Source organism: Rattus norvegicus, chromosome 16 (genome assembly GCF_021556685.1).
Source record: "Rattus norvegicus strain SHRSP/BbbUtx chromosome 16, alternate assembly SHRSP_T2T, whole genome shotgun sequence".
In the NCBI taxonomy this organism is placed as follows: domain Eukaryota; kingdom Metazoa; phylum Chordata; class Mammalia; order Rodentia; family Muridae; genus Rattus; species Rattus norvegicus.
Genome location: NC_141549.1, coordinates 19143929 through 19158173, shown reverse-complemented (window position 1 = coordinate 19158173; position 14245 = coordinate 19143929). Strand labels below are relative to the sequence as shown.

General features: G+C 54.0%; 1 protein-coding gene across 3 annotated transcripts in view; it reads right to left on the bottom strand.

Annotated features, from left to right (window-relative positions):
* Positions 1-14245, bottom strand: part of Crtc1 (CREB regulated transcription coactivator 1) — a 56735-nt gene that overhangs the window by 18398 nt on the left and 24092 nt on the right. For all 3 annotated transcript variants that reach the window (XM_087589111.1, XM_087589112.1, NM_001047115.3), the window contains 5 exon segments: positions 9682-9798; positions 6958-7095; positions 6127-6188; positions 3293-3387; positions 1622-1707 (listed from right to left, as the gene is read on the bottom strand). In XM_087589111.1, coding sequence (XP_087445237.1) covers positions 1622-1707; positions 3293-3387; positions 6127-6188; positions 6958-7095; positions 9682-9798 — 498 coding nt within the window.

Sequence of the window (14245 nt, the reverse complement as noted above, 5' to 3'; positions counted from 1 at the left end):
GGACCCACATGGCAGGAGGAAAAATACTGACTTCTACAGTTGTCCTCTCTTTCCACACACTTGCGGGATGAACGTGCGCACACACCACACTCATGTACAAAATACATTTTAAAAATGTAATTAAAGGAAAGGCAAGTGTTTCATGGGTTCAGAGACCCTAACAGCTTTCTTAAGAAAGGCCTCACCATCTCTAAATATATATTCATTCTTTCTTTATATTTTCATTTTGGCAAACTCTCAGGTAGTCCAGGCTGGTGCACATCCTTCCTCTCCTGCCTCAGCCCTAACGTGAGGCTGACAGTATAACTCCTGTCTTTCTTGAGCTGGAGGTCAGCGCAGGCCGCACTTACCCTGCTTCTGAAACTGGGCCAACAAGGAGTTCAAAGTTGTGGGGGATGGGTAGAAATTGTTTTCTTTCTGATTTTGGTTTGAGACAAAGTTTCCCTGTGTAGCCCTGGCTGTCCTGAGACTAACTCTGTAGACCAGGCTGGCCTCGAATTTACAAGAGATCCACCTGCCTCTGTCTCCCAAGACAATCTGGCTGGGATTAAAACCGGGGTTGGGGGGTTGGGGATTTAGCTCAGTGGTAGAGCGCTTACCTAGGAAGCGCAAGGCCCTGGGTTCGGTCCCCAGCTCCGAAAAAAAGAACCAAAAAAAAAAAAGCCGGGGTGGGAGTTGTTGGCCACACCATTTCTTCACTGTTGGCAATGGAATCTGCATGCTTGGGAGCACGCTACCCCCACCCCGCCCCCAGCCACATCCCCGGCCACATCCCTAGCCTCCTTTTAACTTTGAAAGAAAAAGATTTTGTTTATTTAGTTTTTTTGAGACAGGTTTCTCTCTCTCTCTCTCTCTCTCTCTCTCTCTCTCTCTCTCTCTCTCTCTCCTCGTGTGTGTGTGTGTGTGTGTGTGTGTGTGTGTGTGTGTGTGTGTGTGTATGTAGCCAGGATTGCCCTGGTGTTCACTCTGAAGACCAGGGTGGCCTTGAACTTGAAGATATTCCTGCCTCTGCCTCCAAAGTGCTCAGACTAAAGGTGTGCACTACTGCCTGGCCTTTTTCTTTTTTTTCCAAATATTGTTTAATGTGTATTTTGCCTACATGCATGACTGTGTATTATCTGTGTCCCTTGTGCTTATGAAGTCAGAAGAGGGTACCGGATTCCTTGGGACTTGAGGGGGAATTGGTGTGGAAGTCAAAAGACAACTCAGGGACTTGGTTCTCTCCTACCAAATGTCTCCTCAGGATGGAACTATGGTGGCCAGGCTTGGTGGCAACCACCTTCATCTGCTGAGCCCCTCACTCACCCTGATTTTGCTTTGTGTTCTGAGGCAAGGCCTTGTTCTATGGCTCTGAATCTCAAACCACAAGACTGGGCTAGGACGTGGGGTGCTGGGGTCCCAACTGGGATGAGTGTGTGTTTTTGTCACTGCCCTAATTAGCCACAGATGTCAACACCTTGAGCTGTTTCTGGTCAGTCTGACAGGCCAGCAGTCGGCGTCAAAGCCTGGGTACAGCAAAGCTGAGCAAGGTTCCTATCTCAACGTGCCCCTGGCTATTTGCTTCCAGGCTGGGGTTGAAAAGAACATGAAGAAAAAAGGTTGGCCTACCAGCAGCCCTTACCTTCTTTGAGTCCCATGACTGCTTAGAAAGGGTCTTGTCTGTCTCGGATCCGGTCTCCTCCATTCCTGGGACTGTGAGCAGTAAGACTGGATGTAGGGGGAGAGAAGGGTCAGGACAACATGACTACACAGCTGAGTGACCGCAGGGCCCTAACAGAAAGCTTGGAGGCTCTACTGAAGCTGTGGAAGGGGCCTAATTAACAAGAAAACCCCGCACAAGGATCATCAGTGGTGCAAAGAGCTGAGACAGCAGATGGAGCCAAGGCTGATCAGGATCCCACCAGGCCCCCACCCAGGCCAGGGCCCTGGAGGCCTTGGCTGTACAGGTCAGCAGAGACTCTGAGACTGCCATCTGCCACCCTGGTAGCATCTGTGGTGACTGGGCACTGCTTGCACCCAGTGACTGGGCCAGGCTTGGGTCCCCACACTGAGGACTGGTTCTGACCCTATTGCTAAAGCTACCTGGGATTTAACTGATCTGCCCAGAGTATGTGTGCCTGAGAGTGAGCCGACAAGTCAGAAGGAGCCTCAGGCTAGACAGTAGGTGGGACTTTGAAAGGCCGAGTGAGAGGCCCAAGGGATGAGATGGATGGATATTGGTTGATGCCCTGGAACCAACCATACCAGAAGCCCACTTTTAGTCATGGCGAGTGTCTTTCTTCCTTCCTCTCTCCCTTCCTTTTCTCCTTTTTAAATTTTGTTTGTTTTGCAATGCTGCAGATGGACCCAGGGCCCCACACACGCTCAGCAAATGTTCTGTTGCTGCCAGGTTCTTTTCTTTCCTGGGCCAGGAGAAACAATGGCCGATGGGAAAGAGCTTCACCAGAGAATGTCAGGAGGCAGCCGGAAACCTGTTCCCTTGGTCCCTCTAAGGGCACGGGGAGAGGGGACATGGGTCCTCCCACATCAAGGCCGAGTGGATTCTGGGTACGAGAGCTTAGGTGCATCCCTGTGTAAGGAGGACTCACAGGACCTTCTGACCTCAGCCCTCCTGCACTGTACACAGGGTCTTCAATTTGTAGCCTTGGCTCCCGCCAACCCCCACACCCAGGGTGAGTCCTTTAACCAGGAAAAGCTCCCTGGGACCCAGTGGACTGCCACACACAGGCCTAAGATGCAAGACGGGTGACTTCTCTGGCTCTGGTGTGAAAGGTCTGCTGCACCCAGCTTCACAGAACCCAGAGTCCTCACTCTTCAAGATGATTGGTGCAGGAGCTGTGTCAGGGACTAGCTGCCATGTGGGAGCCCAGAACTGGGGGCGCAGCCTCAGCTATAGGGCTTTGTGCACAGCCCAGCCAGTGAGGAAGCTCACCCCAAACCTGGGACAGAGAGAGCCGCTTTCTCATACAGAGTTACCTGGCTGGGTCCTAGGAGGGATGAAGATGGCTCTGGGCAGTAGAGCTGTAAGCCTGCATCAAGTGGTACCCACTGCTAGGGTCTGTCCCTAGCTACTGTGTGAGGTGACAAACCCTCTGTGCTCTGCACAGATGTGCTGGCGTCCCAGTCAGTCACAGGCCCAGTGTACACCGGCGAGGGCGGGAAAGATGCTTCTAAACACGTGTCCTACTGAGTCTTCCTCTAAATGTCAGTCCCCCAGAGACTAATGACTGCCTGGGACATGCAGGCTGCTGGGTTGCCCAAGCCCGGCAGAAACACCGAACCCCTCATATACCTCTCTTCTGGTGCGCATCCTGGGGCCCGCCTGTGAAGGATTCTGCCTGGGTGGGTGTCATTGTGCTCTGGTGCAGGGCAGAGTCAGAGTTGGTCCTGCGAGACAGAGAGATGGTGACACTCACAGGAATAAGCCTCAGCCTGATCTACCCATATCAAACACTTTTAATCCTCACAAGGGTCCAGGAATGTGCCCATGGGTTGGGGCAGCCTATGGTGTTCCACCAGCTGTGTGGTCCCAGGCCAGTGATCAGACCTCTCTGTGTTCAATTTTATTATGGTAAAATGGATGTAAAAACCCTGTTTCTAGAGGCAGGGTCTCATGTAGCCCAGGCAGGCCTTAAACTCACTGCACAGTTGACCTTAAACCACTGATCCTCCTCAGTGCTGTGACCACATGCCCATGATGTGATATGAGTCAGCCTCGGGTGCTAGCTCTCCAGTCCACCTTCTGGGTCCTTGTTGTCACTGTTGTGTACTGCAGGCTGCCCGGCCTGACCTCCTTCAGGGACCCTCCTGCCTCCACATCCTGTCTGTAGTGGTCCTGGGCTTGCAGATGAGTGCTGCGATGTTCATGTGGGTTACAGATTTGAACCCTGGTCCTTGTGTTTTGGCACAATTTTAATAAAGAAGCTGTCCACCACCCAGCTCCCCATGCCCAGTTTTGTTGTTTTTGAAGAACTGTGGTATTTTAAAACGTTTATTTAGTTTTACTTAATATGTATGGGTATTCTGCCTTTGTGTATGCCTGTGTGCTACATGACATTCACGGAGGTGTGAAGGTGTCAGATCCCCTGGAACTGGAATCATAGATTGTTGTGAGCCACCGTGAGGTCCTCAGCACAGGTTTAGTGGAGCTGGGATGGAACCCACACTTTGTACCTGCTAGGTGAGCTCTCTAGCCACTGAGCTCCAAGGACTCCACCTGCAGCCCCTCCCAGCTCGGCCTGCTCTAACTGACAGTGAGAGCTGCGGATGATAACGCACATGTTGGTCCCCGAGACAGTGAAGACAGAGGCTGTGTGAGCCCAAGAGTCTGAGGCCTGCCTGGAGCCCAGGAGAAGCCATGTTTGAAACAGTCAGGCCAGCAAGAGGGTGGAGAGGTGAGAGAGCTCTCAGAAAAGTCTGATGACCTGAGAAGTGTTAGCCCCGGGACCAACATGGTGGGAGAGAATGACAAGCTGACCTCTGGCCTTTCATCTGCAGTGTACGTGTGTGCTGTCCCCCAAAAAGCCAGGTGTGGAGATCACAACTTTAACTCTAGCACGTGGGAGGCTGCAGGAGGCAGATCTCTGCGAGCTCAAATCCAGCCTGGTCTACAAAAGCAATCCAAACCAAACCAAACCAAACCAAACCAAACCAGCCCTGGATTGTGACCCAGGTGGCCAAGTGCTCCTCTGGTATCCACACGGCCTTGGGCTCCATCCTAGCACCACATAAACAAGGTGTGGTGACACAGGCCATCCCAGTGGCTAATGCTAGAAGGCATTAGATGTAAAATCTCGGGTTGGCCTGAGGACATGAGACCTGCACAGAGGAAGGAGTAGCAGCAGAGTATGTTCTTTAATATTGTCGTTATCCAGGGTCCGAACCCGGGTCACTCAATCCCCTGACACACATCCGCTAGAGCAGTGTGGGCACAGAACCTTCACATCCTCCCAGAGCACTGGATAGGACACCCACACTGTGTGCTGTACTGCACTGTTATTTTCAAGGTTTATTTTATTTGTGTGTATGTGTGTCCATGTAATGTGCACATAGTTCCCTTGTAGGCCAGAAGAGGACACCATATCCCTGGATCTGGAGCTACAGGCACTTGTGAGCCACCATGTGGTACTGCCACTGGATCCTGGGTCCTCTGGATGTGCTTAACTGCTGAGCTGCATCTGCAGCCCCTTGTTTCTAAGGCAGGGTCTCAATGTGCAGCCCCCACTGGCCTGAAGTCAGAGATCTGCCTGCCTCAGACTCCTGCGTGCTGGGATGACGGGGTGACCCATCATCTTGCAAATATTGACAAGCAGTGTTTCCTACAGTGCCCTTCCTGTGTTGCTGGACATGGAAGCAGGGTCCTCATGCATGGCCGGTGGGGTTTGCCACAGATGTGCATCTCAGTCAATAAAGACCATTTACATATGTGTCAGCAACGTAGCTTTCATAGAGGCGAGCGCCAGGCTTGGCAGTGAACACCTTTGTTCCTAGCTTCTCTGGAGGCTGAGGCAGAGGGACCAGTGAAGCCTGGGAATATGCAGCCCAAATAGGCCACAGAGTGAGAGAGAGAGAGAGAGAGAGAGCGAGAGCGAGAGCGAGAGAGAGAGAGAGAGAGAGAGGGAGAGAGAGAGGGAGAGAGAGGGAGAGAGAGGGGGAGAGAGAGAGAGAGAGAGAGAGAGAGAGAGAAGAGAGAGAGCGAGCGCTTGTCTCATGAGGGAAGCAAAATAAAGTGGAACAGGCAAGATACACCATTCACTAATCAATTCTGAAAAGAAGTAAGAAATATGGAAAACAGAGAGAAGGAGAAGACAGGAGGAGAAAGAAGGGAAGAGGAGAAAGAAGAGAAATAGGAGGAGAAAGAAGGAGGAAGAGGAGAAAGAGGAAGGAGAAGAGGAAGAGGAAGATGAAGGAGGAGAGGAGGAGGAAGAGGAGGAAGAGGATGGGGGAAAGGAGGAAAAATGAGGTTCTGTTCTGAAGGCTCTCAAGCCATGCTCTCCACAATTCAGAGCTGACTTCTGGGATCTTTTGCAAACCTCTTGCTTACTGCAGCACTTGCAGTGCCTATGCTCTGCAGGTGATAAAGTCTACACTGTTTCCTCCCAGAGGCTGGGCGCCCCCTCCACTGACCTCCTCCAGCTGGTGTCCGCAGGAGGCGAGAGGTACACGGTGCCATAGGGGCAGCTGTCGGCGTGAATGAGTTAAGGGAATCTCAGAGTGTGCTCTGACCCAGGAAGCCTGATGCAGAGCCTGTGGGGCTAAGCTGCTGGGAGTGGCCTCTGCTCCCAGTGCGTGGCTGGGTCTGCAGATAGCTGGCCAGGAGGGCAAGGGGCATTTTCTGCCTAAAAAAAGCAACTACGGGTGCTGCGGTTCCCCAGGGGCCAGACCCATTTACTTACAACTCAGCACCGTCCTCCCAAACCATTCCAAGAGGAGGCCTGGGCCTCAAGCTGGGTTCCAGATGCCTTAGGGAGGCCAAGTTCAACTGACCTCTTCCACTGAGGCAGCTCCCAGCACCAAAGCCTCAGAAGTAAGAAGCAGCGGGCAGGCAGACAGCTCCATTCTGCAGACTTGAGGGTGGGGGAAAGAGTAACCCAAAGCCACTCTAGTGATGGGGATCTGGCTGGGGCAGCCAAGTTAGAAGGGGGGCCCTGGCAGGTGTCCACCCTCCAAACAACAGAGGCCGCTTTTATGTGTGGAGTCACTGTCATGCCCATGCTGCCTCCGAGCCACGCCCCACTTCCTGCAGCCCTTGAAAGCTGCATTCCCAATGGCTCCTTGTGTTCCAGTCCTCTGTGGTTTGGGGTCACTCTCCTTAACTCTTCTCTCTACCCCAGTTCTGGCTCCAACATCCTGTGTTGAGGCCTTCCCCAGGTCTCCCTGATCTGGTGTCCACAGGCAGCAATGTGTGCCTACCCCCTGTCCCCTCCCAATCCCACACATCCTCTGCAAAAAGGATATCTGTCGCCCATGCTTGTCTACTGACAGGGGACGGCGGTGCGGGGAGCCAAGTCTGCCACGCTCACGATATACTCTGTCCACAAGCCCATGATGTCGTGTGGTCCGACTGGTGTCCAGGCCTGAGGACTGAAAGGGGGTCTGGGGAAGGGGATGGGTCAGGAACAAGGGTTCAGAAAGGATACAGCGGACTCACAGGTTACTGGCTGTAGCTTGAGGTTCCCCTAGCTCAGCCCTTGGAGATCTCTGCTCTGGGGACACACTTAAACTCTATTCCATAGGCACTTCTGGCAGCCCAGCTCCTGCTAAGCCAGCAGTGCTATCCCAGAAAGGGCAGGAGACACACAGTCCAGCCTGCGTGCTCGGGCCAGATAGGGCAGTATAAGCTTTGCCTGGTGCCAGGGGTGCAGATGACTGAGAAGCTCTCCCAGCTGGCCAGGTGCAGACAGGCCTCCACCCTCTCTCCCCAGGCCAGGCCGGCCTCCTGTCCCCACCTACGTCATCTCTGGAGGGGCCTGCCAAGAGAGGCCCCCAGGGCTTCGAGCCCAGAGCTGCTGTGGGGCCCACCTGGCCCAGCGCTTGTTCCCAAGATGATTGAGGCGGAGCCCAGAACTGCTCTGGACTGCGCTGTGGCCCCCTCTCCTGTCCCCTCTCCTGCTCCCACCCCTAGCATCTCAGCCAGGCACCACTAAGAGCCAAGTACAGGCGCCTTCTGGGGCTGTGGTGTAGCTGATGGGGCTTCTTACCAGCACCTGGACTGGCATAAGGTTCCAGGCGAGCCTTGGAGTCCCCAAGGCTGCCAGGAGCCTGTCACCATGCTAAGATGAACTCACTTGCCTGTGCCAGCCCTGGACATGACTTGTCCCCATGCCTGCCTGGCTATCTGGGCCCAGGGTCCTTCTGTCTCCCAGGCAGAAAGCGAAAGCCATTCTGATATTTAAAGAGGCTTCTCTTTTAGGATATTTAGTGGCCCAGCCACTTCTTTTTCTGTTTGCCTTCAAGGTTGTCTGAGTGGCCACTGCCAAATCTCTGTGACCCAGAAGACCCTGCTGAGTCTGTGCTTTTCTACTTTTTTTTGTTTGTTTGTTTTGTTGGCTATCTCGGAACTCATCCTGTAGAACAGGCTGGCCTCGAACTCAGACTTTTCTACATTTTTACCCATAGAAAGGCAATGAGTCCCAAGATGTCCATGAACCTCACCATTAGGGCCTATGGAGGGTAGGAGCCAGTCATCTCTCTGAGACATCTAGAAGGGAAACTGAGGCAACTGCTACCCATCTCTCTCATCTGCCCACGTCTCCAGGCCCCTCCCAGCTCTCCAGCCCTGAGACACAGCCCTTGGGAACGTACATGCTTGGGGGCTTGGCCCACGCAGCTTGGGGCACATGCTTAGATTCTGCTGTAACATACACTGGGATATGTGCACATAGCATCTGTCCAGGAAGGACTCCAGGGGTCCTGGGGGACTTTGAGTGACATCCATACGTACTTCCCAAGATGGGGGCATTGAGGCCAGCTCGCCTCAGGTAGGTGGATGGAGGAGGCACGTCCCAAAGAGCCACAGTGACAACTGTGGGCTACACAGGCCTGACCTGTAGGTCAGGGTCTTACAGGCTGGTGCTGGGTGAGAACAGCCTCAGTCTGGGCTCAGTTACCAGAAACACTGAGCTGCGGCCAGAGCTACCCCCAAAACCCACTACACTAAAAATGCAAAACCCCAACACTCTGAACCATTAGGTGGGCATTTGCGCCTTGGGCAAATGGGTTCAGTAGGGTCCCTGGTGCCCTTGGACTGAGGAGCTCACTGTGATACCCACACAGGGTTAAATGAGGGGTAAGAGGGTACTCAGGTAGAAGAGGAGGAACTGGGAGACAGATGAACTGGAGATTCTCTGCCATAGAGAGCCAGTGACTTCAGCATGCCACCGGGACCTGGAACTTGACACGGTGACCAGGACCAGGCTAGCAGCCCCAAGTGCACCCAGGCTGCCTAACCCAGCAGCTCACACCACCGTGTAGTGCAGTCAGGGAGAAGCCGAGGACAACTCCGGAGCCTGTGAGCTCTTGGGGAAATGGTTGTTCTCAGACCCTTGGTAGCACTGTATGTGAAGGCCTTGTCTGCACACAGCCCCTCCTGCTTCTCCTAAAGACTGGGGTCTGGGGAGAAGACACCAGCCCTTATTATTTTGACAGCAGCCTGTGGCCTGAGGGAGCCATGCAGGGTGTGCGGCTCTGCCAAGAACTGTCTGCAGACAAGTGGGGTCAGGCGGCAGGGGCTTCCTTCTGAGAACTGCTGGGCTTGCAGATCAGTGAGGCGGCTGGAGCCAAGCCCCCAAGGCCCTGAGCTCTTCTCAGGGCCTCCCAGCCTGCTGGCAGGTGCAGCAGCTGCTGAGTGCTGTGAGTGGCTGGGGAAGGGGGGAGGTTGGGGGGTGCTGATGGTGTGTGCTGACTCCAGGAGTCTGCAGCTCAGGGAAACTGGCTAGGCTGCTCCCCTCTCCTGGGCCCCAGGAGACAAGAGGAGTGTTTAAGAGTGGGAAGCTGGCCTCTGTGAATTTCAGGGGACAATGGCACATGCTTAATTTAGGGGACATGGCCCATCTTCTGTGAGCCAACCAGCTGTCCCTGGAGTCTGTAGCTGGAGGAGGCCCCAGAGTGGGACACCACTGAAACAGGAAGACCTGGAGTATCACCTAGGAGGGGCGCAGAGCCAGGAGAATGGGGGCTCACCTGGAAGGAGAGGTCCATGCTGCTACTTCCAATCTGGTTCACGTTGGGCAGGGACCCGCCATAGTACTGACCACGGCTGGGGCCCAGTTGGAGATACTGCGACTTCTGCAGTTGAAGCTGGAAAAGCAAAGCCACCAACGGTCACCATGCAGAAGGGGACATGTTCTCAGTATACCCCATGGAGTAGTACCCAGAGGATTTAGCTGGTGGGATTCAGGGACCACAATGTCCTTTTGACTGAGGCTTACAAAAGGCAAAACCCAGTGCACCCTGAGGAGCTCCTAATCATGAACTTGTGGAGCCGGCTGCCTGGCTCACTCCCTTGAGACCTGGGGAGGCCTGGCAGGGACCATGGATGTGCTAGCCATTGGGGAGCCTCTTTCAATGGTGGGAAACTGGTCATAGATTTACTATGTGCCCCACTGCCACAGGGCCTGGGCAGCTGCCTGGTGCCCTAAGCACTTGGGGATCCAGACTAAGTCTAAGTCGGCCCCCCAGCTCCTTGGGACTCCGAGTTGACACCTCGGAATTGTAGGGACAATGGAAGACGTTTAATCTGGGGGAATGGCCCAGGACCCTCATTGACCAGGGTCCTCAGTGCCTACTCAGTGTGCTCTGTCCCACAGGATCTTGCTGTCTGGTGTTGTCTACTCCGGCAGGGCCTGGTGGTTGCTAGGGTCCAGCACTGTGTACACAACAGGGGCTGGTTCTCAGGTCTCACAAACGACTCCTGGCAGCCCAGCCTTCCCACCTCTCTTCCACACCAGCCCTGCTTCCTGGGGAGGCCTTGGACACTGGAGGGGGAAGCAGAGCCCAACTGGCTGCATGCCCGGCCAAGTACCTCGCCCAGGTAAACAGCTGTTTCCTGCGAGCTCCAGTGGAGGCCAGAGGAAGATGAACGGGCCTGGTTCCTAGGTACCTCTGCTGGGTCTGTACTGGGAGATCCCTGTGTTCTCAGTGGATACCAGCTAGTCCCACCCACAGGGTCCCCACTGAGTCTCCCAGCAGCTATGAAATATAGAAAGGGGCTGGGGAAGCAGCTCAGGCGAAAACTTACTAACAAACTTGAGGACATGAGTTCAATCCTTGAGTCCCAGAGAGAGCTGACTCCTGCAACTTGTCCTCAGACCTCAACATACATTTTATGTGGATTTCACCCAACAAGTAACTGTAATTAAAAATACAAACCAAGCCAGATGCTTGGGGTGCTTCTCGGGGTGAGGTCCACGCAGTGCCTTTTGCCCTCCTTGTTTAGGGCTGTGTGGGTCTCACACACAGGTGAGTCTGGGTTCTACCAGCCCCGTGCGGACAGGAATGACAGTGCACAGTATGTGTGCCCACAAATGCTTCTCCTGGATGTACAGAGCCACATGTTCTTAGAGACTGGAGATCAGGGCGGTGCATACCAGGGCCACTGGGCTCACTGCTATGTGTGGGGACAAAGGAAGCCTAGTGTTTGGGGGCAAACCTCAGAACTGGGTCTGACCAGTAAGACACTCAGGGCTCCCAGGCCCGACCGCACAAACCTTGATGTCCTGCACTGTCCCTGAGCCCACCCGCCTTGCTCAGCACCCTGGGCCCTGCAGCCGCTCTGCATTCAGGCTGGTGTGGCGGGAACTCCACCATCCCCAGGGCAGCCAAGCTCATCTTGGGTGGCACACAGAGCTGCACAGGAAACAGAGGTCTGGCTTGTACCCCTCGTCTCCAGGGCCTTCAGCATGTCTGCCCTGACAGCATACACCGGTGGCAGGTCACAATTCACACCTGTCATCCTAGCACTCGGGAAGGGCAGGAGGTCAAGGCCAGTGTCTTAGGTTACCATTGCTGCCATGAAGCACCATGACCAAAATCACATTGGAGAGGAAAGGGTTTATTCAGCTCACACTTCCACATCATTGTTCATCACTGAAGGAGACAGGAACTCACAGGGCAGGAACCCGAGGCAGGAGCTGATGCAGAGGGTGTGGAGGGTGCTGCTTACTGGCTTGTTCCTCATGGCTTGTTCAGCCTGCTTTCCTATAGAACCCAGGACCACCAGCCCAGGGATGGCCCCACCCACCATGGGCTGCCCCTCCCCCCTTGATCACTAACTAAGGAAATGCCCTGCAGGCTTGCCTACAGCCCAGTCTATGGAGGTATTTTTCTCAACTGCCTCCTCACTCATCCTACTCTCTAATGACTGCAGCTTGGGTCAAGTTGACATAAAACCAGGCAGGACAGCCAGTCTTGGCTACATGAGATCCTAACAGCTGTAGGAAGCAGGAAAATTTAAGGCGACTCAATAGAGGAGTGGAGGATTTCTGTTAGTTTAAGCTCCATGGGAAATCTGGTAGTCTGACTGTGAACTGGACAGCAGGTCAAGGCCAGGCCCTCTCCGCAGTGATGGGAAGCACCATAACCCTCCTTTACAGCAATGACACCAGGAAAAGCTCACCAACCCAACACCAGTGTGCCAAGTCACCTAAGAGCCTCAGAGAACCAGCACCGACGGGCTGGCTATGGTACAAGAAACTCAAAGCGCAGGTGCGTGAGAGACGGCGGATGGGGTAGCACCTCTCAAGGGTTGACCTTCCTGCTGCTCCTCTAATCCGCTGTGAGCACCCAACGCTTGTTATCAAGACTTGGTCTCTGCAACAAGGATGAAAGGTGGGCTATGCAAGCTGGTGGATCCACTGCTGACCAGGCTGGCTCTGAACCCAGAATGCACAGCTTTCACACACGGTGGCTGGGTGGACGGATGGATGGATGGATGTGTGGATGGATACATAAAGTTTTTTTGAGGAGTGTCACTGTGTACCTGGGGCTTCAAGGCAACCTGACCTTAGCCTGACTTCTGAGGAAGCTAGACTCTGGACACTGAAGCCAACCATGATGGTGGCTACTTAGTTGGAAAGATTGAACCCCAACCAGAACCCAGATGCCCTGGTAGTATGGCTGTGCTGGCATATACTGGTGCCGGCAGGCTGACCATGCTCATTTGATGCCATGAGGTTGGGACAATTGAAAGGTCTGCCCCATGTCTCCTACAATGCAGTGCTCCCTGAGGACGCAGGACTTGTCCTCAGAGGACACTGACATGTTATCCGCTGATGAGACAGACTCAAACGGGTGAGGGAGTATGTGCATGAATGAATGAGTTCATGAATGAATGAATGGCCACGAGTGAACAAGCACTCGGGTAAATAAATGTGAGGAGTGGGGAGTGAGTCTTGTGCTCACTTGCGGCTGCCCACCTAGGATAGTCCATCAGCCCTCCTGAAGCTACCCTGCATCTAAGCAGTGGTGCTTAACCCTTTGAGGACCAACAACCCTTTCATGGGGATCGCATGTCAGATCTTGTTTACATTATAACTCACAACAGCAGCAAAAGTACTGTGACGTAGCAATGAAACAATCTTACGGTTGGGGTCACCAAAACAGGAGGAACTGTATTAAAGATCTGCATCGTTATGAAGGTTGAGGACCACTGATCTAAAGTGCCTGATCTTCAGGCCACACTGGCCACCTTGACATGAGTGGATGCCATGTAGGCACTAGCTCTTTGAGGGACCTTCCAGAAGCTTCAGCAACTCCTGGCTGCCCGGGGCAGAGCTCAGGGCCCACACCTGTCATGCACCTCCCCTCTCCACCCTCACAGCTGCTAACAGGAGGTCACACCACAGCCTTCTGGCTCAGGTCCTGTAGGTCAAGCCCAGGGCTCAAGTCAGGACCCCCAGGTCTACCTTCTCCGTGATTCAGAGAACCCACCTAAAAGGACAGTAAGCAGGCACTCACATGTTTGCTTCAGCCTGCTCCCTTCTACTTCACCCATTGCTGGCAATCCTCCTGTCTCAGCCTGAGTCCTGAGATTACAGGTGAGTGCCACCAGAGAAAACAGATGGGACCTCATCAGTGGCTTGCTTTCAACTCCACGGCCCTTGGCAACCCTTGCCATGAGCTGGTCTTGGAGAGCCAGTCTGCAGCACATGTCCCTAGACCTGGTCTACCAGTAGCTGTTGTATTCAGAACCAGGACAGGTGAGCAGAACCTGCAAGCCTGGCCTCACTTCCTGTCTGCTGGCTGCAGCCTTGGATCCTTCCAAACAGCTGCTGATCTTCAAAGCTGTGCCTAACCACTGGAGTCAGGGTGGGAAGTGTCCCTGACATACTCATACTGCTGTCCTGTGGTAAGACAACGGCTGGCCCCAAAAAGTTGATGGGTGGAGAAGCAGTCCACCTCACACTGTGGCCATGCTGGGCGTGTCTCCAGACAAGGCATCTGCAGGGGTGGCAGCTAGATGGAGCATCTCTGGGTGTTCCCTGAGCCCCTTCAGCTTAGGGCAAATTGAAGTGGAAACTTAAGGGTTCTTTGGAAAGTCCGTCTGGTGGTGTGTCGCAGTTTCTTGCCACTTCTGTGAACTCCGACTGATTGGCAGAGTGCTGTCAGCTGAGGCAAGACACATGCTGAGGTAAGGCTCTTGGAGGACACGTGATGTTTGGAGGACTCAATGGACAGTGACGGAGGCTGAGCTTGGCTTGCTTATAGAGCTCGCTGTGCAACGCTTGTGGGTCTCACATCTTCACTG